We start from the raw sequence: 26072 nt of genomic DNA, 5'->3' as shown, positions 1-26072 counted from the left end.
TCTGGTGGCACTGCAAATTGGTGCAACCACTCTGGAAAGCAGTATGGAGATTCCTCAGAAAATTGGGAATGGAACCACCATTAGACCCAGATATCCCACTCCTTATCCAAAGGACTTAAAATCGGCATACTATAGTGATGCAGCCACATCAAATGTTTATAGCAGCTCAACTCACAATAGCTAGAATATGGAACCAACTTTGGTATCGCTCAATAGATGAATGGATAAAAAAATGTGGTGTATATACTCCATGGAATATTACTCAGCTTTAAAGAAGAGTAAAATTATGACATTTGCCAGTAAATATTTGGAGAATATCATGCTAAGTGAAATAAGCCAATCCCACAAAACCAAAGGCCGAATGTTTTCTCTAATATGCGGATGCTATTTCATAATAAGGCAGCAGGGCCCTAGGGAAGAATAACATTACCTTAGATTAGGTAGAGGGAGTTGATGGGAGGGGAGGGGATATGGGGATAGGAAAGATAGTAGAAGGAAACAGACATTATTACTGTATGTTTATATGTGACCACATGACCAATATAATTCTGCAACATGTACACTCAGAAAAATGAGAAATTATATCCCATCTATGTATGATATATCAAAGTGCATAAATGTATCCTACTGTCGTAACTAATTAAAACAAATAAAAAAGAAAGAAAGAAAAAGATGGCTTGCTTTCCCTCTTTACTCAGTTTCAACTCTAACAGAAACTGACAGGCTCAATTTTGGATAATTTTTTAAAAAACCAAACACAAGAACAGGACCAAGAAATCCATCTTCAGGTGTTAGAGGATAGAAGAGAATCTAACACCTTTTATCTTCAAGTCCTAGTTTACGCATCCTAAGGCATGGTGGCAGGGCTCTCTGATGAAACCTAGTGAACAATGAATTTATATCAGCTGTAAAGCCTCCCAGATGTGCCAGTTACATGCACATCCTGATTTGAGACAATCTGGAGAGAGATGGAAAATGCTGGCTGGCTAGGCAAGGGAGCCCCCGTCTATTTTCCTCTCTCATGCCAACTAATCTATGCTAAGGAACCTTCAGACACAGTGACTCCATGGGTTCCCACAATGCCCGCAGCTCCTCACCCTGCAATAGCAGGTTTGTTTAAAAAAAAAAAAAAAAAAACTTACATGACATTCACACATGAAATGGTGTGACACTAGGGATCTGCTTTGAAATAATCTGGGCAAGAGGAAAAGTGAGTGGGATTGAGATGAAATAAGACTGGGTCGGGGCTGGTCATCATGAAGGCTGCATGGAGATTACAACATAAGAGCACCAGAGCGTCATAGGATTCCCTCTACTTTTGTACATGTTAAAAGTTTTCCATATCAGGCTGGGGCTGTGGCTCAATGGTAGAGCGCTTGCCTGGCATGTGTGAGGCATTGGGTTTGATTCTCAGTACCACTTAAAACAATAAAGATACTGTGTCCATTTACAAGTAAAAAAAAAAAAAAGTTTTCCATAATAAAAAGTAGAAAATGAGTGATCTCAAGAATCTAGCAATGTTTAATTAGTTAGGTATAAGGATGGTCAAGACATGCTGTGAAGGACTGGAGCTAGCGCAGAGACAGAGTGCTTGCCAGCATGCACAAGTCCTGGGTCCATATTCAGCACCACAAAGAAAGTATTTTTTTTTTAAAAAAGATACACAGTAAATGAACCAAAAACAAATGCACAGGGCATATAAAACAGAAATTGATTTATATACACGCACCAATAAACTTGTAGAAAATTTCTCAAAAAACAATATGCTGTTAGAGGATTTTTAAAAAATAATTGCTTTCATATATATATATTTTTAATTTAAGGAGAGAAGGGGAAAGGTCACAGTAGGGCTTAAAAATGAGATGAACATGGCCATGGCCACAGTCTGGAGTCAGAAAGCAAAGACAGTGGCCATCAGCTCACCCTCTGCACAGGGGAGCAGGACCCGGAGACACCCCCGGCGCAGGGGTGGCAGAAGCAGGCTGCCAGCCCTGGCCCTCTCGGCCTCTCCCCTCCTCCCTTTCCTTCCTCCTCTGCTGTGACTGTACTGCAGTTCTGTGCGCACATCTTCCCCTCCTTTGATCTCTTGGTTTTCAATATTCTCTTGGGACATTAAAATTTCCCTGCTTTTGTAGACTAGTTATTTTCTCCTTGTAACACTGTCAGTTTCTGTTTTGCAAATGCCTTATATTGTTTAAGGTATATAGTAAAAGTACCTTCAATTTATGAAGGTAATTTCCTTAGGGGAGGCAGGGAAGGAGGGGAACACAGTACCCACACCCTTGCTAACTTCAAAGAAGCTAGGGAAGACAGCATCCAGCCTTTTGGTCTTCAGAGTAGGAGGAGGGTGATAGGGCAGGGACTTCCTCAAACTGAGAAGGGGGTTCAGATGCCTAGAAGCCAAAAGATTAGCACCAGTTATGTTACCAGTAGCCCTAGTTTTACATACATAGAAACTGAGGTTCAATGATTATGCAATTTCCCGGAGTCCTAGAGCTAATTTGCCATCCTAGGACTCTGGATAACACTGCCACTACCACTGCCCAGTGCTGCTCCATATCAGGCACTGAAAACACATCGTCTAATTTAAGCTCCCATCAACTCTGCCCTATATCGTGTTGTTCGGTGCTTTAATTTCCATTTTCAACTAAAGAAACTAATGTTCAGAGAGGTCAAAGACTTGTTCAAGGTCACACAGTGATGGAGAGGCAGCAGTGGGTGCCAGTCCACATCCTTCCTCCCTTCTCCCCTATACTTCTGAGTGGGATAAGGCAGCTGTGGAAGCTGGATGAACATTTTCATTCCAAGCTTCTGAAAGGAAGCTAGGCTGGTATAGCACTGTCAATTTAAAAACCATGTGGCCTAAGAGATGAAAGAGTGGACACTATTAAAATACTTGACACAAAAGCAAATTCCTGCCTGGTGGCGTATTTGCAGCAGCTGACAGGATTAGCCTGCTGCTCCCTCTGTGAGGGTCTGGGCTCACTCCAGTGCACAGCAGGCATGCAGAGCCAGGAGAAAGCAACCGGAAGCCACCCCCCACACAAAAAGCCACCCCTCAAAGCCAACACCCCTCATCAAAGCTGCCACTCAGAAGCTCCTCTGGCCAGCTCCAGGACAGAGTGACAAAAACCCAGGCTCCTCCTCTCTCCCCCTCTCCAGGGTCACTAGGAATTCTGTGACCCTGAAGCTAAGCCATGCCAGCCCTCTTGACCCCAGAGGTCTCCCCAGTGACCTGGGCCAGTTGGCTCCTGGCTCCTGCAGGCCAGGCAGCTCAGGCCTGGCCTCATTGAGACTCTGAGGGCTGCCTCCTGCCCTTCATTCTCTGGCCCTGTTTTCCCTCACCAGCTTCACTTCCGCACCCTTTGTTCCTGCTCACTCAAGGATCTTGTAGGAAAGCCAGATCCCTTGCTCCTGCTAAAAAGGGAAGGTTTTAAAACTTGGAGAGGGGTAGGGCTGCCAGATTTAGGGAAACTCAAACAAACAGGATACCCCATTAAAGTTAGATTTCAGACAAACCGTAATGATTGTTTAGTATAAAGATGCCCACACAACATTTGGAACAGATTTATGACACAAAACTCTGTTTTATCTGAAGTTCAGTGCAACTGGTATCCTACAGCTTAACAGGCAGCCCTGTGTGGTGGGGGCGGGTGGAAGTAGTAGGAGTCTAGAAGCACAAATCATCTGGTAAAGAAAACTCAGAATGGAGCTGTGAGGGTCAAGGCAGGAGGGAGGAAGCACCTTTGCTGAAGATCTCTCACACCAGAAACTCCTCAGTGCACTATTTCATTTGAGTTTTCCAATAATTGTGTGCATTAGATACATTTACTCTCACTTACACATGAAGAAACAGAAGGTCAGAGAATCCAGTGACTAAAGTCTAACTTGCTTCTGCACACATCCCACACCATCTCTGCTGTATCGAGCTGCTTTCCTGCTGGTGGAACTGCATAATTTCTATAGGCTGCAAAAAAAAAAAGGGTCCTGACTTTTCTAATTCATTCATAAGGAAGCAACTTCACATGGCATATATCTGCAAAGTATAATTTTTCTATTACAGAGAAAGCACTGGAGTCTTCTCTCCTTTGGGGTACTTATCCCAATCAAGCACATCACCCCCAGGACCCGTCCAGGGTCTAGCTCTTGAAGAAGAGGCAAAGAAAGAGTCATGGTCTGGAAGTGCAGCACTCCATTGAAGATGACCACGTACCCCAGTTTTCAGATGACAAAGGACAAGGGATGTGTGACCCCGTAAAAGATCCTAAGAGAGAAAGCACCCTCCATCACTTTTTTCCCCCTTGTAGAGGAGACTGAACACAGGAGCGCTTACCCATTCATTGAGTCACATCCCCAGAACTTTTTATTTTTTATTTTGAGACAAGGTCTGGCTAAGTTGCTGGGGCTGGCTTTGAACCTGTGATCCTCCTGCCTCAGCCTCCAGAGCTGCTGGGATTACAGGTATACACCACCATGCCTGGCCTCCATCACTATTCTAACAAACTAAAATCTCCATTGTCCAGAAAACAGTCAGCTAGATGTACAATTGGGGAAAAACTTGTAAAAAAGCTATCTGTCAAAAGGACAGTGGGAAATACTTCTCCCCACCTTCCTCTAAGCTTTGAACACTTGTGGCACACAATAGAGAGGAAGAAGTCATAAAAATGACTGGACATGTGTCCTTTTGAAGTACAGTAGCTGTGGGACAAGTGACTATAAAAGTGGCATAGTTGGCAGGATCCACGTCTGCTCCTGCCCAGTGGGTTTCCAGACCAGAGCCCGTGGCCTGAGCCAGTCAAGTGGAGCTTCAGTGCTGTTTGTTTTGTTTTTAATTTCCCTTTCCCCTCATGGATGCTAGCAGAACCCACGTACAATAAATAACTTGTCCACACCACACTTGCCACTTCGGGAGACCCCTGGGTCATTGGAGGGCAAAGAATATAGGTGTGGGGTGAGTGGCCACCTCTGCAGGAACCCATCAGGAAAGAAGACAGGGCACGGGTCCCACAGGCAGTGACGACCAAGATCAGGAGGTGGGGCTGAGGCTGCCTGTGCAAGAGAGGGGCCCTGCTCTACCTGTACTTGCATGGGCATGGCTTACTCTCCCCATTTCCCACCCTCTTTCTCCTTTAATCCTCCCTCCCACCCCTGCCAGGTGAAAATCCCAAAGCTGCAAATACTGATACCAGCCTTCCAGGACACAGGAGACTCCAGTTTTCTTGTGGAAAAAGGCAAAAATACTCTTGTCTGCTGCCAGCCTCAGCAAATAGTAACAATGCATACTTTAAAAGATAATTCCACAGAGGCAGTAGGTGACAGTCATTCCCAGCCTTAATTAGTAGAGGACTTTAGAAACGATTTGGAGGGGCAAAGGAAGGGTCACATAAAGGAGTTTGAATTTCTGTTCCTTCTGCAAGCCTGTGCCCTGTACACAACATGCTTGGACGCTGCATGGTGGAGGGCTCCCAGTTCTCATGGTATCGCCACAATAGTAACTGGCTCAATTTCATTTTAAATCCAAAATCTTTCAGATATTTCTTTTGGGAAGGCCAAATAATTAAGTTGATTTAAGTTGCACTGTTTCTAAAATCTAAAATAGAAATTCTGGCCAACATTATCTAAATTAAATGTGATGAGGTTTCTAGGTCTCTCTTGGATTACACGAGAAGATTCCCAACAGGAGCTCGCGGGCTTACCTGCTCCATGGCACTTCAGTCAGCCCAGTCTAAATATGTCAGGGGACCGGGAGGAACTGAGCAAGCCCTGGGAGCTTATCTGCAGATAAGCAGCCTCTGGATACAGGGGAAGACAGGAGGGTCAGAAGGACTGAGACCACCAATGCCAGAGCTGGACAAGGGAGGTCCTGGAGCACATCTTTTCCTCTGCTCGGAGGGGGAACCCGGACTCCTCAAGCAGTGGCAGAGCTGCAACTAGCACCTAGGACTTTATGTCTAATGCCCCTATCTCCTCCCTACATGGAATCTAGAACCCCAACACAAGATACTACTTACCTGAAGGTAAATTAAGATGGCAGCAATTTGCCTAAACCCCATCTTTGACCCTCCACTGCAGAATAAGAGTCCCCTCCCCGCAGTGACTGTGGAGCACTTGGAAAAGGGTTATGTAAGGGAGAACAGCCCACAAGGCCCCAGGAATTATCAGCTCATTCAGAGGCCTTGCAGGAATTTCCTGTTATGTGATCTGAGACTTGCAACTAGCCACCACCAAGTGAAGGCTGTCTCTCCTTCCTCTCCCTTTTTTTTTTTTTTAATTTAGTTATTGGTTCTTTTTAGTATACATGAAAGCAGAATATACTTTGATTAATTATAAAAGCAAGGAATATATCTTATTCTAGTTAGGATCCCATTCTTAAGGATGTACCTGATGGTGGGATTCACTGTGTACATGGGAAAATTATGTCAGATTCATTCCACTGTCTCTCCTTCTCCTATCTCTCCTCCGGGGACACTGGAGCTTTGAGTCACTAGATGCCTGGGCCTGAAGCTCTCTAGTGACTGGGCCTCTCTCTAGGAACGATGTCCATAGGGAGCCGTCACTGGAGGCTACCCAGAGAACAAGTGGCCTGCAAGGCCAGGGGACAGAGGAATCCCAGCTCTTTCTGAGAAAACTTGGGCAGCTCTGGCGCTGGGTGAGGTGTCACTCTACCTGTTGGAGGATGAGTTAGCAACATGGAACCAAGGCCATGGGACTTAGTTTTCAACAATGCCTGCTTCTGCTCTTCCTCCCTCCCACCTGTAACTATAGTATATGAGCACACACAATACACAAAAGGGTAGGTGCCACATGTACATACCTACCCTGGTGGACAAATAAAGCACAATCCCTCTTATCCTCCCCCAACCACCCTGGCTTTGGGGATCTCTCCTTGGTTTTCCTCATAATTTTGAGCACTCGTGTTATGCACCCCCAAAGCCTGCCACTTAGTTCTGGCTATCGTCGCCCGTAGCCACCACTGGCTCATTTTGTTGCTATCTAGCATTCAACTAGATGAACACATTTTATTTAGCCATTATGTTGTCTAAAATATATAAGCTGTTTTTAGTTTGGGACTATACAGAGAATATTCTTTAACACATCTGGCTCCCAGATGTGGAGTTTTTCTGTGACATGCACTTGACAACCAAACTCTGCCTCGTGCAGAAGGCGCTTTCACCTAGGCCAGCTCATGCAATCAGTGTTCCCAGGAGATATTGCCTTTCCCTCTTCATAATGCCACCCATCAGTTCCCCCCCCCCAACACCCCCGTCATGTAGGAGAGGGGTCATGGCGATTCCAAGGCAAAGAAAGCCCAGTTGGTCACCAGAATGTAGGTTAAAACCTGACACCTCCTCTGCCAGCAAAGTTCAAGATCTTAAACTTCTGAGCTTAACCAGAACCAACAATTGAAACAACTGGGCTTTCCAGATGAAAAATGTCACAATGCCACCCAAAGTATCGGGGCAGCATCTCAGCTTAGGGGCCAAACTGCCTGCCCAGGCTATCCTCAGGAAGTAGGAATGTGTTCCCAAGGCCACAAGTGTGGGAAGAGTGCACACCAAAAACCCCATCTCTATGGGTGGAAGAAGAGAGGACAGGGTGGGGAGGGGTCTCAGCACTACCTACCTGTACACTGGCTGCATCTCTCTGGCTATGCCAATGATGGCACCTGGCAGGAAATTGTCAAACTCTTCAAACAACTCCCGGATGTTGGTCTTGTACTTTAGATCAAGGTCCAGTTGAATGATCCGCTGTATCTCTGGAGGAAGAAGAAGAAAAGAAAGAAAATAAGGCCAGGTGTGGTGGTGCACACCTGTAAGTCCAGAAACTCAGGAGGCTGAGACAGGAGGGTCACAAGTTTGAGGCCAGCCTCAGCAATTTAGTGAGATCTTATCTCAAAATAAAAAAGAGAGAGCTTAGGTTTAGCTCAGTGGTAGAGCTTGTCTCGTATGCTGTCCAATATTAAATTGTTCATTTCACTCTCAAGTCTCTGATCTGGATGATACACTATGTGGACACCACACATAAAACTCAAAAGTGTTCAGTGCTTTCTCTTTGGAGCATGGGGTGTTAACACTCCACAAAAGAGAGAAAGAAAAGACATCATCAGCTTAGGCCCCTCACTAGTTCATTCTGCAAACCCAGATCTGTGTTAAGATGCTAAGCCAGAGAGAAAGAGCTGGACACAGGCATGCTTTCGATCCACTGTCTACAAAACAAAAGGAGCCAAAATTATTCAGTCTTGCAATTATCTGACATGTAAGAGCTGTTAACTTCCACAGTCTCCAGATATTTTGAGGGTGAGAAGAGGAGGGCAGCAGAGCTGATCCCAGGTAGAAGCACAGAGGCATGGCCAGTTCACTCTCTTGTCCTTCACCAGCCAAGCCTGAAGGAGTTTGTGGCATTGGTGCCAGGAGGGGGCCAGACACTAGGCGGTCAGGGGCCCTGGCCTCCAGGACAGACGGGCAGGTGCCTGCAAGCAGAGAGGAGCTAAAGCTGAAGCATGGACTAGAAGGGCCATGCAGATTCCTTAGAGGGGTGCCTGATGCTGAACGATACAGGAGAACAAGTACTTGTACCAAGGAAAAGGACTGGCCCTGGGTCAGAACACATGAGCTCAAGTTCCACTTTTGCTGCTCATTAAACCTGTGACCCTTGGAAAGCAGTTTTACTCTCTGAACCTCAGTTGCTTCATCTATTAAAATCGGGAGGGCAGTACTCATCTCATTGAGACAGGGAGGCTGGAGGATGAGGTTGGGTGTGAGAAATCTTACAGGCTCTAGGAATCCAGAGTCTGGACAGCAGGAGACTCACTAAGGCTTGAAACAATCAAGGAAGACTTCCTGGAGGAGGACTTAGGCTGGGTCCTAAGCATGGGAAAGAAGAGGTTAAGTGACACCCACACCCACTCTAGAACATCAGGGTTTCCCTACCACCTTTTCTTGCCTGGCCAGTCATAGCATTACGACTCTCTGAGGACAGGCTACCCTCTGAGGATTGGAACCACATCTTTGGCATCCTGGCCTCCATCCATTGTTCAGGGTTTGGTATTCAGCAAACATTCACATGTGTTTTTGGAATTCAATAGCCAATCTCTAAATTAGTTCACACACACACACACACACACACACACACACACATCACAGCTTATAATTCAAGAAAAACTGATTCATTTGTTCCTTGTTCTATTTTCCTCTGTGACGCAGAATCAAAACCTTAGTTGACATTCTACGTGACTCTTAGAAAAGAAAAAAGAAAAACATTATAGCAGATGAGAATCCAGTTGCTCAGGCCAGAGGAAAGCAAGAGGCTGCTGGGCTGCTCTGGCCCTCGCACAAGAGGGCAGGGGAGGGGAGCCGGAGCCCGCCAGGCAGACAGATGTGGATTCTGCTGCCTGCACACTGTAGCCCCCACAGGAGAGGAGTGAAAGGGCTGTTTTCCTTCCTGGACCTAAAAACAACAACAAGAGCGACAACCAAGGAGTCAGGGGAGAGCCTGGGAGTCTGGAGGTCTGGAAGCCTGTGCAGTGACTGCTGGCCTCGGAGACGCCGCCCTGAACAGGGGGAGGAGGAGAGACAAGCCTTGGCCAGAGCCTCGGGGCGCCTGCTGCCCTCTGAAGAGGCCCTGCACAGAGAGGGAAGGACCCCAGTGGTGACATGAGGAAAGGATGGGAAAGAATGCCCAGGAGTGAAAGCTGCAGTCACCAAGAAGTCATGGTAGACTGGTGGACCATCAAGGGCCAGCCATCTGGGGCTGGGGACACCCCGTGGCACACACATCTCCGGTCATTTATCTTCTTTCTTTGGGTCCATCCCATGTGCCAGGCTCCCACGCCCAGGTTTCAGGCAGATCTTACACATGGAAAAGCCGGGCCACAGAAAGTCCTAACAAGACAGGGACAGGAGAGTACACCCTCCCTGCAGAGAAATCCCATGGTCCCAGTTCTGCAGATAAGAAGGGTGAGGAATCAGGGCCTTGGGCCAGGAGATGGGGCAGCTTTGAGGATCACAGTGGCAGTTCTGCGGTGTTGACAGGGTTATGAGAGCTGGGGAACCTCAGCCTCCTGGCCCAGGGAGTGCTTCCAGCAACAGCCAAGATGGCCACCCAGAAGAATCCTTTTCTCAAGGAGTTTCTCGGGGGCCAGCATCGCCCCAGCAAAACAGCTTATTTCCTATAATTGCCCAATATATTAAGCAGAGTTATTCCTTTTCTGAGATGAAAAAACATTGGCCCAAGATCTCACAAAAAATCCATGTTGGAGTGGGGATGCAGCTTCAGTCTGCTTGACTTGAAAGTCAGCACACTCCTTCCAGTGCATCCCAGTTCCCCTTCAGAGAGGTGCTAGGGAGGCACACTTTGGCTCTGCTACCCCACACAGGGGTCCAGGGCTACCAGAAAGGGCCAGGGATGTTGAGAGACAAGAATAATTCTGGGCAGCAAGCTGGTCAAGTGTGGATTTTCAGGAAAGTACACAAGGACTTTTTGGTAATGTTGCTGTACCTAAAGAAACCTCTGGTGGTAGGAGAAGACTCCGTCCACTTAATCCTAATGAAGTTCTTCATGGGAAGTCTCCCACACACCATGTGTACCCTTGGGCCTTTAAAACCACCTGAGTCCTATTTATTCTGCAAGCAGCAGCCTGAATGACTCCTTCCCTGGGTTGGCCCTGGTCACATATTGTGACCTCTTCTTTGTGCCCCTGAATGGCTGCTGTCCCTAGCTGTTGCTCCCTCTGCACCTGCTCACCACTCTTGCACAGAGGAGGGGGACGTGCCAGGAGGGCAGAGCTAGAGACTTTAGATGCTTCCTAAAGAGACCCCGCTCCCTCATCTCGGCAGATTCCTGTCATGTGTTAATGAACCTCTCCATAATTCGAGCACTTTCCCTTCCCTGTGCACACTGGCTGGAAGCGAATCCTGAAAGGTCCCAGGCAGCCTCAGGACCCAGGACTCGGAGGTGCATTAACCGTACTTACAATTCCTCATTCCTAGAGCACCATCCAGGAGCCTCTGCAGCTGTCAACACTGATTCGGGGGGTGTTTCACCCAATGAGGTAACTGACTAGGAAGGAAAGCAGCCACAGCTCAACACAAAGAGACCCCTTCACCCTGATGTGAAAGGACAGGCCCAGGCAGGGGACAGAGATCGTTCCCTTTTATTCAGGGAGGCTGGAAGCCTCCCACAGAGCCTGTATTGTCACACAGGCATCTGTCCAGAAGGTATCCTTTTATGAACTATGAAATAAGATGCCAAGTTGTAACTGTCGACTGCTGAAAGGAGGGCAATGCTTATCAGGAACACTGCAATTCATTAGCATGAGACTGCTTAAAGGGACTTGTCCTCTGGTCTCTGGCCATGGTGAAGCCATCTCCATGAGGACTACACCTGGGCAGTTTTATTCATAATGATGAAGGTGCTCTGGGGTCAAATTAAGATTGCTGCAGGGAAGGGACAGTCATAGTGATGGCCCAGAGGAGATGCTGGTTGAAAGACAGCTGGTACAACGGCAGCAGGACCATCGAAATTTAAGGAATAAATGAATGCGATACAAAGCCAGGTGGAAATGATATCTATCATGCACAGGGAAGAATGTCTGAGAAAGGCAGACAAGACATCTACAAAACTCAAAATAATGACCAGCATCCAGGAAGGACATGGATGGACATGGATGTGTACAAACAGAATAATCAAGAATGACAGATCTGAACAGACAGCCTGGTAATAACTAAGGCAATCTACCCATTTTATAGGCAGGGAACTGAGGACCAAAGAAAAAGAGGGGCTTGTCAGGGGTCACACAATCAAGTTAAGAGGCAAAGCTGAGATGAGAACTCAGGTCTCTGACTCCCCAGCTGATGCTCTTGTGCTCATTAGACTTCAGCCCATCCTTTCAACATGGGCCATAAACTCCTGGACAGCAGAAAACATAATATTGTGGCCCAAAGGTGCCCAGCACAACCAGCTCATGAGGTATCCACATTATCAGCCCACACAAATGTCAACCTGAAGATAAATAAGGAGTGTAAAAGAAAAGAAAAGAGACGACCACACGGCTCACATCTCACAGCCAGTTCTCTGGAAAGAGAATGTTGTTATCCCCATTCATCCTCAGGCAGAGATGCTACGAAATGAACCAATCTTTACACTCCTCTAAGAACATACCTTGAGTTGTGTTAAACTCAAAGGAAGACAGGAGCCAGATCTGACACTGCAGACACTGAGTGGCCCCAGGAGTCACAGGCTCAGTGCCTGGCGAGAGACCCTCAGTCACCAAGAAAAAGATGCTTGTTATCCACCTCCCGGTTCCCTGTTCTAGTCAGACCTGTTTGTTTCTGGAAAAGTGTTTGCTGCAACGTCCAGTTAGTTACACCTTCTAACCAGCCCCTCATGGTTAGAAATTTTCTTATGCATTTGCTTAAATCATATCAATAAGAGTGAAGCATCAATACATGCCAGAAGGAAGCTTTCCACGTGCAGGTCAGTGCTGCATGGGCCCCTGGCATCGGAGGTGCACACTTGTGCTGAGCATTCTCCTTGGGTGAACTCCACTGCCTACCACTGGCTGCCTTCCCTGGAGAGGACAGAACCACATGAGCTCCCCAGATGACAGTCTGGCAACCCACTGAAGTATGCCACCTGAAAGGGGGAAAAGGATCCAGGGCTCTCTGGTCTGACACATAATTCCACTTGTGCTTCAACTCCAAGGGACAGAGTAGAAAACGTGGTCCCCACAATAAGGTGGAGGAGGGAAGAATTCACCGGATTAGACAAAGGGGAATAAAGAGAATGGAGGGGGGATGGGAGTAGGAAAGACAGTGGAACGAACCAGACATAATTTCCCCATGTTCATATATGATACACGATCAGCATAACTCCACATCATGCACAACCACAAGAATGGGAAGTTATACTCCATGTATGTATGATATGACAAAATATCCTCTACTGTCATGTATGACTAAAAAGAATCAATAAGAAAATGCTGTCCTTTCTTCACAAGGGGATGTGTCTGAGGCCCTGTATCGCCAGGCCCTGCTGGGGGGCACTGACCTGCAGAAGGCCACGTTCATGGCATTCATAAAAGCAGGGAGAGTCCCAATCCACATTCCTGTCCGGAAACAGGCTGGGACAACTCATCAGCTTCCAATTAAATCAGCCACAAGGCATGTCATCTGACCACGCGTGGAACTTCAGCCCGGGGTGAGTGATCAATGACACCGGAATACGAGCAGCACAAGGGAAAAAACCCCAAAGAAAAAAGATGCCTTTCCTTTCCCTCTCCTCCCTCCCCAGAAACAATCCCTGGCAGACACGTCGTCTTAACACACACAGAACAACATGTTCAGAAAAGGAAGAAGGGCGAGTGGGACGGCCACCCTGGGAAACAGGCAGGTTCCCCAGGCAGGCAGCTTGCTCCCTTTCTACCTTGAAACCGCTTCAGAGCTTCCCAGGGATAACTACATAACCCTTCAGAGGGTTTTCACTGGAGAACAGCAGCCCAAGCTTCCATGGGCAGGGAAAGGGTTTGAGAAGAAGGGGGAACGATGACAACACTGAGCTATGTGACTCTGGTGTCCTGATACAGCAGACCTGGAAGCAGCTGCCGGGAGAGGGGGCCTGTTTTCTCAGTGTCCACTTTGAAATACTGCAGCCATTTGCCACCTGCTTTATCGTACTCTGGAGCTTTTTAATTGCTGTTTGGCAACACCTCTGGCCTGCAGGAGCCAAAGGGCAAGTGGACGAGGCGGAGACTTCCCCTAACTGAGAGGCTCATGACCCGAGAGAGGCTGTTTTGAGAACCACAGTCCCCGTGTGCCCCACCAGCTACACCAGGACGGCCCCACCCCTCAAGGGGCTCCGAGCACATGACGGATGGATGGCCTGCTGCTGTGATCACAGGCTGGGCTGTGTCTGCAAGGGGAATCTGTGCTTAGAATTGGCTGTGGTGGTTCTCACATCCAACAGGAAACTTGGGTGATTTCCCAACTGGCCCTGGCCCTGGCCCTCAAAGTGCCCTTCTCTATTCACTCGCAATGGAAGGCCCAGCTGCAGGGCAGCTGGTGAACTATGGGAAGAGCGGCTCTGAAGGAACACAGCAAGAGACACCAAGAGTCCAAGGCTGTGGACACAGATTCCTGGGGCTCCTCCAGCCTGGTCAGAAAAGCACTTCCTCTCCAGGAGCAGGGAGAGGGTGTCTGTATGCCAGGGCTCTGCTGAGGGCTCCTTGTTTACTGACTCAGCTAATGAGTCTCCCCTGTACTTATGCTAGGGAATATGAGTACCTCCTACTTCCAAAGGAGAAACCTGGGGCTCAGAGAGGTTTGGCAACTTATCTAAGAAGGTCCAATAAGAAATCAATCATAAAAGTGCCTCACTCAACTGTTTGACCCATCACAAACAAATTTTTGAGAAAAGTCCTCAGACATGTCTGAAGCTCCCTATTTAAATCCCATTATCTGAGACAAAGGGAACACCACAGCCTCTGCCCCTGCACTGTGCCAGGCCGTGGCCACCCAGGGACTTTGAACAAGTCGAGGATCACCCTCAGCAGACTTGCCCAGGAGAGAAAAGCTTGGAGGAAGGACTATCCCTTTGGCTTTGTGGCTGTCCCAACTAAGAACCCAGATGGCACGAGGAACCTGATGAACTGGGAATGTGCCATCCCAGGAAAGAAGGGGACTCCGTGGGAAGGAGGTTTGTTCAAGCTGCGGATGCTCTTCAAAGATGACTATCCATCCTCACCACCGAAATGTAAATTTGAGCTACTGCTATTTCACCCGAATGTGTACTCTTCCAGTACAGTTTATCTGTCCATCCTGGAGGAGGACAAGGACTGCAGGACAGCCATCAGGATGAAGCAGATCTTATTAGGAATACAGGAACTTCTAAGTGAATTAAATATCCAAGACCCCGCTCAAGCAGAAGCCTACATGATTTATTGCCAAAACAGAGTGGAATATGAGAAAAGGGTTCAAGCACAAGCCAAGAAGTTTGCACCCTCATAGACAGCGACCCTGTGGCATCACAAAAGGAAGGGATTGGTTTGGCAAGAACACCTTTTGCAAATCTCAAGTCGCTTGTGCAGTTATCGGTTCCCTGGGAGGGTTGGGCGGGCACCATCTTCCATTTCCGCCACTGGCATACAGTTCTCAATTTGCTAAATTGCCTCAGTTTTTCATACAGGGTCTCTTCCTTCAGTCTTTTGTATTTTTTTATTATTATGTAAAACTTGCTTTTATTTTAATATTGATGTCAGTATTTCAACTGCTGTAAAATTATAAACTTTTATACTTGGGTAAGCCCCTAGGAGCTAGTTCCTTTGCTTGAATGCAGGTATGCTTCACCGTTCAGAGCTGTCCTAGCTTCCAGCGGGCTGTGTGGAAGTCCCTGTCCCTCCCTCCCACACCCTTCTCTCAGAACCTGGCTGTTGCTAATGCGCCTCTGATCCAAAGTCAGCAGCATCTTGACCTGCACCCCTTCCTTTGTGTTTATATGGCGTTTGTCTGTGTTGCTGTTTAGAGTAAATAAGCTGTTTATATATTTTTTTAATCCCATTTTTTTAAAAACAAGAAAAGCTTCTGCATCAAAGGTGGAAATAGCAGAAAACTTCATGTCATCAATATGCATTAACTGAGACTTCTATGGACAGAGAAGGGTTCCCCATTCCCACCATCACCTCTCCCAAGACCCTCATTCTCAAGGATTTTGAAGACTACTGGGATTCCCCTTCATTGAACAGAAGCCAAAACCAAACTTCTGGAAAAGAAAGCGTAATGCCACAAATGTAAGCTGAAAGGAAATCTTTAATGACAACTGTCAACATGTATAAATATATCACACTCACAGAATCATCCAAATGCAATGCGAGGTTAGAATTATTATTTCTACTTGCCAAATGAGAAAACAGAGAAATTAAGTGTGGTAATCAAGGACACAGCTGGTAAGCAGAACACATACTCAAAGTACCAAAGCCCTGTGCTTGCTCTTCACCCCATGCTCTCCTGCCTTCCGGGTCCCTGGACGCCAGGATCGGGCCAACAGTCAGCTCTACAGGCTCCACTCAGCCCGGAAGTGCCTGCCTCCAGTGTGCTAATCTATGTTTTCCACATTAGCAGCTGGCCCACACCTCTGAGGGAGGGGGGAATGCAAAAGGAAATGAAGCTCATAAGAATGATTTATGCAACCTGTTAGCAGTTCTGGTAAGAGGTTTGGGGCCAGGAGGTTGATATTAATGACCACAGGCAGTTTTATATATTAGCTGTACAACAAAATCTTTCTTGCAGCCCTGCTCACCTCCTCTCAGAATAAATCATGGAAACTGTCAGCGATAGCTCAGCCATACTGCTGTTGTTGCTAACTCTCAGCTCCTGTTTTGTGGATAAAACAAATTATTATGAAAAGATGTAATTTTTGCTGCAGAGTAAGGTGGGTCTCCTTTGTCAGTCTTGGCAACTTCAGTGACTAGGTGCAATCATCTGCTTTAGGATAGGATGGAACTCATTTATTCATTTATTTTGATCTTGGCTGGAAAACAAGGGATATATACATACAACACGTAACATCCAGTCTAAATTTTCCTCTCCACTTCTATTGACCAAGTGAAATTACAGCTTATACACCTATTTATGAAGTTCAATGTGCAAGGGAAGTGGGATTTTACATCTGAAAATCTTCCATTTCTATGCTATAGATGACCATGGTCCCTGGTGGCCTCTCCACATGTCTCTCTGGTATCTGCCAGAGACTTTTTTCTTTTTGGTCTCCCAAACCTGGAGTTCCCCTTCCTGTTTGGAACAGTTAGCCTGAGGTAGGCTGTTAGTCTTCAGGAGCCAGCTTTCTTTCAGACTTCTGGAGATGGAAGCCATAGAACCGAATCTTCTTTGGGCGGAATTAACAGATGTTCTCTAAAGATGATTATACCACTGACCTGCCCAAACTGTAAGGGGTCAAATTCCCAACTCCCCATTTGAGGTTCTCTCTGGAGTCATGGGACTCCCATTTCTAACCTCCTGGGCCTGCTCTCTTTCCATTCTAAACACTCCCTCCCCAGCACTGGCCCACCTACATTATGGATTTGTATGAAATTAGGAAAGCTAGCAAAGGTTTCCTCCTTGTGCTCACAGGTCCTCATGCAAACACTGGTCAGTGTGCACTTCCAGCTCAGGAAATAAGTGTCAGCTCATTTGATCCTTAAAACAACCCCAGGGACAGAAGTATCCATGTGTATTGGGTTCAGCTGCATTTAACAGAACAACATGTAAACTAACAGCAGTTTGAATACACGTAAGACTGTGGCTAAGCCATTCAGGGAAAGTCTGGCTGCTCCACAGGTATCAAGGGTCCAGGCTCCTTCTGCCTTCCCTTTCGGCTGTCCTAGATCCAGTTTCCATCCTTTAGGTCACCTCATGGGGCTCCTGTAGACTTGGCTGAATTCTAAGGAACAGAAAGGAGGAAGGTGGAAGGACACCTCCACCTGCTCCCTGCAATGAGGCAGGCCCTGTAAGCCGCCTTTCTGCAACTCTTCTGTCGCAGTCTGGCTGGGCACAAAATCACAAGCCACTCAAACAGGAACAAACTTTTATTTTTGAAACTCCCGCCAATGCCCTGTATGCTCCCGGGAAATATGCCGACCCACATCCGTGGTGTTCTCCTGGGCCACACTACTCCAACAGGAAATCCCTCCTCCAGAATTCCCTCCTACCACACTTCCCCAACCAATGGGAACTCTCCAGGAATCCCTAGCAGGCCGAGGTGGACAGCAGGGATCTAATATCCATTTGAATGCAGATCTTAACATAATCATATCATCTCAATGGCTTGCTGGTGTCACCTTTCAACCAAAAATGCCATGCATCATTACTACTTGGCTATGGCTCTTAGCACTTCAACACGTCTTCTTGTATCTGGCTGCACAAAATTCAGTCACATGGTCATACCTAGCTGCAAGGGAAACTGTGAAGGACATTTCATGGCATAAAGGTGCCCCCAAATAAATGGGACTCACTGATAAATAAAAAAGGAGAAAGTTGACACAGAGCAGCAACTGCGGCTCCCCACAGAAGAAGAAACAGAAGTCCAAAGAGATCCCATGGTCAATAATGGCAGAATAGGAACAAAGTCTGTGCTATCCAACCTACACCCAGATCCCTGTACCTTTTTCAAAGTCCCCTTGCAATGGTAGAGCTGGACTCCTTCTGGTTTAGTCTCCCTGGGGACCTCCATTCAGCTCTCCCCATGCCAAGGTGGCCCACCAGTGAGATCCAGACCTGCCAGCCTCAGTCTCTCACCCCACAGAGCTCCTTTCCTCCCCCACTGCCTCATGCTTCTTACCCTGTCTTGCTCCCTGCACGGTGTTTCATGGGCTCTAGGCATGGTCATTTGTAAGAGGGACCAAGTCAGAGAGGGCCAGATCCCAGTGAACTGGGCAGACCCTCAGTAGTATCACAACCCCCAAAGTGTTTCTGTAATGCCCACAGGAGTTCTGTGAGCAGGATGCCTTGTTTGGGGACATCCACTCAATGATGGCTGCTATCTCCTGAAACTGTTCTGATGGCAGACCCTATTCCATGCTGACACTGAAAACACATTTCCTGCAGCTGCCTGGTTGTGTGCATGGAAGCTCATCTATAGACCTCTAACTACAAATACCTTAGCAAGTACTCACAGCTGCCTTTCAATGTTCTAGCACCTTGGCGACCTCTTTTACATCTCAAATATTTCTGTATTTTGGCAGCAGTTCTTCTTGGTGTAAACTATGAATTTGCCATTTTATTTTAGTATTGAGCTGCCTGTTCCTTCCACCCAGCAGACACATCGTCCTCCAAAGTGTCTTGCAGTCCACCACAACCTTCACACTCAAGGTTAAGGTCTCTTCTGCCTCCTCCAGCTGAGAACAGTTGCAGGACCTATAGGCAAGAGAGTGGTGTGTAGCACTGACATCCTTCCAGTGACGAGAGCTGCCTTCTGGCAGTCCCTAACCACTGTCAAGAACTGGGACCACATGGCAGCAGCAGAAAAGTGGGGCTCCACACCATTCCTGGTGCTCAAAAACCCACATCAGCAACTTTCAAGGAAAAACCCAGAGTTTCCACTTTATGAACCTGGACATGCCTCTCTGCACCTCAAATGAAAGGAACTACCCATTCACAGATCTTTTGCAGCAAGAGGAAAAATACAGTGGTCATCTATTCAGTGGCAATACCTATCCCTGTGAGATGGTTTGCAAACTGACTAGTCAGGGGTCAAAGAGTTCTTCAGGTTTCCATGTCTTTTGCCAAAATGTCATGCTATAATACTAATTTTAATGTGAATTTTCAAAAAAGGATGAACTATTTACCATTATTGATAAAATGATGAAGTACCTCAATGCCAGGCATTATGCTTTTACATCTTACCTCAAATAATCTTCTCAGGTAGGGTTTAATGGCCCCATTTCACAGTTTCCTCTCTGGGAGATACACCAACACTTCACTGCTAGCCTCCCTGTCTACTGAGGCCCAAGCAGCCCCTCCTGTTAGGAGTCTGAAGAGAACAACACAAGGATTGAGGAAATCAAGGACCTGGCCCCTGTGCTAGGTGCCCAGTCTCTCATCTTCACTCAACACATGAGTTGCTTTCCTATGAAGTATGCTCCCCATTCATTTCCACCAAGAACCCCCCTTCCAGCTTTTCCCCATAACAGTTCACAACTGAAAAGATTCTGTCTACCAGATTGCATTTGAGCACTAGTTAATTCGTTTCCTTATTTTAATTAAACTTTCAAAGTTTATTTAGTTTTTCTTTTATTTTAATCAAATAAAGCTTACTTGCTTTGATTTTAATTAAAGACTTAAAAGTATAATGTCAAAGTGACAAAACTGCAGCTGAAAACCAAAGGGGAAAAAAGCCTGGTGCAGCGGCACATGCCTGTCATCCCAGCAACTCGTGAGGCTGAGACAGGAGGACTGCAAGCTTAGTGAGCTAAGTTGCTGAAGCTGGCCTTGAACTTGCAGTCTCAAAATAAAACTTTAAAAGAAAAGGCTGGGGATGTAGCTCAGAGGTAGAATCCCCCTGGATTTAATCCTCAGAAAAGAGAAAGTAACCAAGCTTTTAACTCCTAAGTATTTCAGCTTGCACTTCCTAAGAAATGAGGACACTTCCTTCCGTGACAGTAGCACAACACCAAAACTGATGCACATCAGTATCTCATCACTAGTCCTATTCAAATTTTGCCAGTTGTCCAAAAACAAAAACAAAATTTCTGGACCAGGATTGCAAATAGTTGTCACATCTCAATAAGTCCCCAATCTTTCCTAGTGTTCTGCCAACTGGGACAACTTAAGGAATTAGGGCCAATTACTAAGTAAAAGGTCCCTTGATTTGGGTTCACCTAAAGTGTCCTTATGACTGGGTCTGGGTCAGGCATCTATCAGGAAACTACAGAAGCTGTTGTGTTTGGATGTGAGGTGTCCCCCAAAAGTCCTATGATCATGCAGGTTCAGAAGAGAAATGACTGAATTGTGGGAGCTTGATATAATGAGACCATCCTGGTTTGAATGGACTGGCTGCTGGTAACTGTGAGGAGGTGAGGCATGGCTAGAGGAGGTGGGTCCCTGGGGGCTGCCCTGAAAGGGTGCATCTGCCCTATGGTGCACATACATCTCTCCCCATCCACCCGCCTCTCTTTCTCTCTCTCCTTCTCTGCTTCCTCGGACCCAGAGCAAATAAGTTGTGGACTGAGACCTCTGAAACCATGAGTCCCAAAATAAACCTTTCCTCCTTTAAGCTGTTCTTGATGGGTGTTTTGGTCACAGAGACGCAAAGGCGACAGACACAGGAGCCATGCAGTGTTCTCTGTACCCTACCTTACTTCTCAGGAGGCACACCCTGTCAGTGTGCCACAACACTGGGGATGTTAGTGTTGATTCCTGTTATTATTTTTCTCTTTGTAACAACAGTATTTTGTGGGCAAATGCTTTGAGACTATGACAATAGCCTATTCCTCAACAAAGTTACCTGCTTCCTTGATGTCCATTGATGATTCTTGTCAAAATAAAAGATTACTAGGATGGTTGCCTATTGGTGACTTTCTGATGCTTTTGTTCCTACCAAAGTTTATGAGCTGGCATCCTACTAGAAAGCAAAGCTTTCGGGGATCCTCCCTTATGGTGGGCTGCACCAAGCAAAAGATTCCCTGACTGGGAGGTTCTGGTGCTGCCTAAAGGGGAATTGGGCAAGGAGGGAGCATAGAGTTGCTGATGCCGGGGCCTCGTGCCCATCATTTGAGTCGTCAGGGTGCCAATGACCCTCTTGGAAAGTCTCCAGCCACCGCAGGCTATTCTTAAGTCAACTAATAATTAAGTGGGGCAGAACTGTCCATCAGGGCCACTTCTTAGAAGGCAGAACCCTTCCTTTCCCCGTTCTTATTTTTTTAAACAAGTTATGCAAGGGGCTCTATCTTATATAATGAAATGGCCTTTGGTAATTTAGACAAGTGAGAGTCTGGTTAGAGCCCTGGCTCACAGGCCTAGCTTTACGTCCACCTATGGGTAAGCCACTTCCCCTGGGCATCAACTGTCCCAGACCAGTAGGAGAAAACAGATGCTCCTGGCAACCCTTCCCAGGCCCACCATCCTATAATTCTGAACAGAGGTGGCCTTTCCCCCATGCTCACAACAACCCCTGCCTGTTCTCAGAACAGCACTGATCATATCTGGCACAGCAGACAGCACTGTACTGACCTCACCTGTGCCCAGACTTCTCCACAGCCAAGTGGGCCATGAAGCCCCTACTGTGTACAATCACCACACCAAGTGCAAAGTTTCAGAATGAATGACATCCTGCCTAGTCTCAAAATGCAAATGCAGCAGGACTTTCATCATCTATTCTCTGACACTGTTTCAATCTTTTCTGGCCCAGATGGTGGCATGCCTGTCCACAAGTCACCCACCAAACATGGGGAGAGTCTGCTCGTGGGGCGAGCGATAGAGCTGCATAGAGAGGACCATGGCTGAGGAAGGTGGCCCATGGCCATCAGGGGTCTGTGCCTGCCTTATGACTGAGCAGCCATGGTCCCCCTGATGGTTCTACAGATCACCAGGCTTAACTGGTGGAGTCTCATGTGGATGCACCTGAGGCTAGAGTCACTGAAAGACTCATCCAGGCTGGGCATCTAAGATGACAATGCACATCACTAGCAGTTGATGCTGCATGTCAGGGAGGGGCTCAGCTGCACTGCCAACCAAGTGCTTTCATGTGGGTACTCCCTGGGGTTTGGGCTTCCTCCATCATGGCAGCTGGGTTCCAGAGGAAGTTTGCCAAGAACAAGTGTTCCAAGAGACACAGGCTGAAAGCCCTGAAGTCCTGCAGTGTGACTTCTACTATATATTATTTGTCAAAAACAAGCCACAGAGCCAGCCCAAATTCAGGGAGAGGGAACTATACAAAGGTGGAATACTGGGAGGCATTGTTCATTAGGAAGTCGTCTTTGTAGACTACCCTTGCCCCATAATGGAATTATAGATTATTTTAAGTTTTTTCTTCGTACTTGTCTGAGTTTTCTACCACACACACACATTTTTATAATCATAATAAATAAACCTGTGCATATGGATTCTGGGAATAGAGCCCAGTGCCTAGAAATAAATTAATGCATAGAAATAAATTAATACCTGAAACTTTATAATATTGTAATATATATGATTAACAGTGTGTCAAATATGTCAATGTACATGTTTATGTGTAACTATATAAACACACATAAGACTAGAAGAAAATATGCTACATCACTGTGATAATTGTGCAATTATTTTTTGATATTTTGCTTTTTTTTCCAAAATGGCTATGTGCTACTTTTAAATATAAAATATTTTTAAAAGAATTAGTTAATTACCACATAGAAAATGCCTATTTTTAAGCCACATATATCAGATTTAAGGCATTTTACCAGGACCTCAACTTTCTGTAGGATTCCTTCTCCAGGTTTCCAGAGTTACCCATTTTTATAATCATTTTCCTCAGTCAAGACCATCTAAAAACTTCTGTCTCCTTCCTGCTTCAACCCAAAATAGTTTAATGGGCTTCCAAATGCATTTTTCAAAGAAAACAAAAACAGCACACTGGGAGTTCCTTCCACCTGATTTCTTTTTCCTGTCATTTATTTCTGTCATTAATTGTGCTTGTGCTCCATTTTGCCCTCTCTCCTCCAGCAAAGTCTGCAGCAATGACAGACACATTGAGGCTCTGAACAGATTGAGAAAACCCTCAAGTCTACTGGAACGAGTGTTTCTCACAAAGGCCGCTTTGTAGATGCACAGCACAAGGTCCAAAGGAATCTAACAAAGAGAGGGCAGCCACAAAGACAGGTGAGGAGAGATAAAGACCCCAAGAAGTTCTGTCATCCTCTGTGTCCCTGGAGGTGGTCCAGGCAAGTAATCTCCTCCCATCAGATTTCAATGACTGTCAACCTCACCACAGACAAGGAAGATTACTAAAAATACAGAGACCAACTAAACCTAACACCAAAAGTAACTACCAAAGGACACAGGTGAGCCTTCTGGAAGAACAGAGGATCTGGGAAGGAGATGCCACAGGTGGGCCTGAATTCACCTGCTAATGCCTGTCTTCCCAAAGGAGGGCAGATTCTGATAGCCAGGCACCAGCTCCATTTGCAGAGTTCTCAGGCACGCATGCTCTGGGAGCCCAGGGAGGCACATCTGTGGAGTCAGTCTGCTATTTTTACCCAGTTACTTTCCAACCATAAACCCACACTTCAAATTTCATTGTTTTGGATGGATTAAGAAATCTGACTTGGCCTTTCTTGTGGTTTAATATCCTGCATTCCTGTATGAAGGAAAAACCTCCCATTTCTATGGAAATAAATGACAGTTCTTGGCAGGCTGGAGTCCTGAGTATTGGTATCTTGACTGTCTCTAAACTTACACTGCTCTGAGCAACAGGGGTGCCAAGACCCACGTCTTCTCTCCTCCACCACAGCAGCTAGAGGAGCTGAACAATCTTAAAAGCATTTCCAAATTATTTCAATGGTAAGATCGGGCTGACCATGTTGTCATAAACACTGGACATATATTAAAAGAAAAAGCAGTGCTCCTTTTTTGTGAAAACCGGTTTGAGTTTGGTTTTCTGTTTAAAACTGTCACCTCTGTTCAAGTCCTGAGTCCAGTTGTGATTGATGCTTGGTAACTTCCATTCTTGTAATATAAACAAAGCCTAAGCCTGTCAAAAGCACTCCTAGCTTTGGCCAAGCTGTGATTTTCTACTCTGGAACTGTATACTTCTGCATCTCATGACAGGTGTGCAATGCAGCCACAAAAACAGAAAGGAGAAGTTGCTAGAAGGGTTCTATTCAGAAGGAAATACCCCACCACCACCCCCAGAAGGAGAAGATGCTAGAAACATTCTGTTCAGAAGGAAACCAAGAAGCTGACAGCTGGGCACTACAACCCCAAATTTTCTACTGATCCAAGGGAAGTTCCAAGCCAGATCCTCTGAGTGAGCATTTTCAACAACAGGGCACAGGGCCAGTGACAGCCTGCATGGTTCTAAGACACCAAATGCCTTTCCTGCTCATGACTGTCTTTGCATGCTTTCAATCAGATGTTTATCATCCTCCTGCGCAACAGGCAACTGTTCATGCCCCTGCAGATAAGCAGGGATGAGACAGGAGAGGGCCTTGCTTTCCTGCAACTTAGAGACTAGACAAGATGACTTTAGAGAACAGCAAGTGCTATGGAGAGAATGAAATGGAATGCAGGGCGATACTGTGAGGGCTGCTGACAGGGAAGTTGGGCAGACAGGGAAGGAAGGGCTTTCCCAAAGGTGACACCTGAGCTGAGACCTGAATGATGGAGACACAAGAGTAAAGATCTGGGGAAAGAGAGCACAAAGGGTACTATGCATTTAGCATATTCAAGTAAAAAAATAAGGAGGGTAATAGCAAGAGAGGTGCAGGGGTGAGCAATGAACAGAGGAGCGAAGCTGTGGCTGGAGAGTGAGCAGCACCCGACCCAATGGGGGTTCTGGGGGCAAGGAAGAGTGGTTTGGTGGCCTTCCAGGCTGATTGATGCCCCCACTTTGGTGATTTGGCACCTCTCCTGGCCTTTCTCCCAAACTAGGTGAACAACTGGGAGACCCCACTGAGCACTCCATCTCTCTAGGCTCTGCTCCCCAGGATGATGGTGCTCAACTTGAGAGATGACACAGAGCTCTCCTATTTAGGGGACTGCATCTTCCTGCACTTTGGTCCTGACTTCTGTGAGACCATTCCATTCTTATTCTTTTAGGACTTTTCACAAATGCCGATATAAACACTGATTTGCTTGTTTATTTATGGTTGGCCTTTCCCATGAAACTATAAACTCCATCAGGGCTTGGAATATGCCAAGTAACAATGTTTCCTTAACAAGGGAGGACAAAGGGTGGTCTCAAATGACTGTAATGAGCCAAAAAATTCCTAACCCCTAGTATTGTATTTTCCATGTTTGGTATGTTTAGATACATAAATACTTACGACTGTGCTACAATTGCCTACAGTACTCAGTGCAGGACCCTGCTGCACAGGTTTGTGGCCTAGAGCAACTCACAGCCTAGGTATGTGGTCGGCTACACCACAGAAGTTTGTATAGGTGCACCTGATGTTTGCCTGGCAAAATTGCCTGATGATATATTTCTCAGAATGTACTCCCAACACCAAGAAACACATAACTGTACTTAGCCCAGTGCCAGGCACATTCAACAACTATTATTTTTAAATTGGAGGAAATACGAGACTCTTTCAGAACCAGATCTACATGGTAAGGAGCTACCCCACTTAAGAAATGTAGTATGTTATGGGGCAATTATTAAAAAAAATGCTTTAAGGCAATCAGACTGTGTTCTTGGGGGCCTCGGAGGTGGACTATCACACACTGCCAGGGAAGGGGTTCCAGAGAAGCACACGCAGGGTGCAATCCTCAGCCTGAGTCCTGGGAACATAAGGGACAAAGCCATTCCAATACTAAGAGAGCCTGCAGGTGGACAGCACAAAGTGAAGCCATCCAGTGGAAAAGGAAGCTGCCTGGCACTGCAGCAAGGTCCTG

General features: G+C 46.5%; 1 protein-coding gene and 1 pseudogene across 1 annotated transcript in view; one reads left to right on the top strand and one right to left on the bottom strand.

Moving 5' to 3' along the window:
- Xxylt1 (xyloside xylosyltransferase 1) overlaps positions 1-26072 on the bottom strand; it is a 160218-nt gene that overhangs the window by 69204 nt on the left and 64942 nt on the right. Inside the window, exon 3 of the mRNA XM_026380126.2 lies at positions 7624-7756. Within this exon, the coding sequence (XP_026235911.1) occupies positions 7624-7756 (133 nt within the window). The remainder of the gene's footprint in view (positions 1-7623; positions 7757-26072) is intronic.
- Positions 14031-15002, top strand: LOC113175784 (SUMO-conjugating enzyme UBC9 pseudogene; annotated as a pseudogene).

Source organism: Urocitellus parryii, chromosome 2, assembly GCF_045843805.1.
Source record: "Urocitellus parryii isolate mUroPar1 chromosome 2, mUroPar1.hap1, whole genome shotgun sequence".
NCBI classification, from domain to species: domain Eukaryota; kingdom Metazoa; phylum Chordata; class Mammalia; order Rodentia; family Sciuridae; genus Urocitellus; species Urocitellus parryii.
Note: the sequence above shows the minus strand (reverse complement) of the source record. Positions and strands in the feature narration are given on the sequence as shown.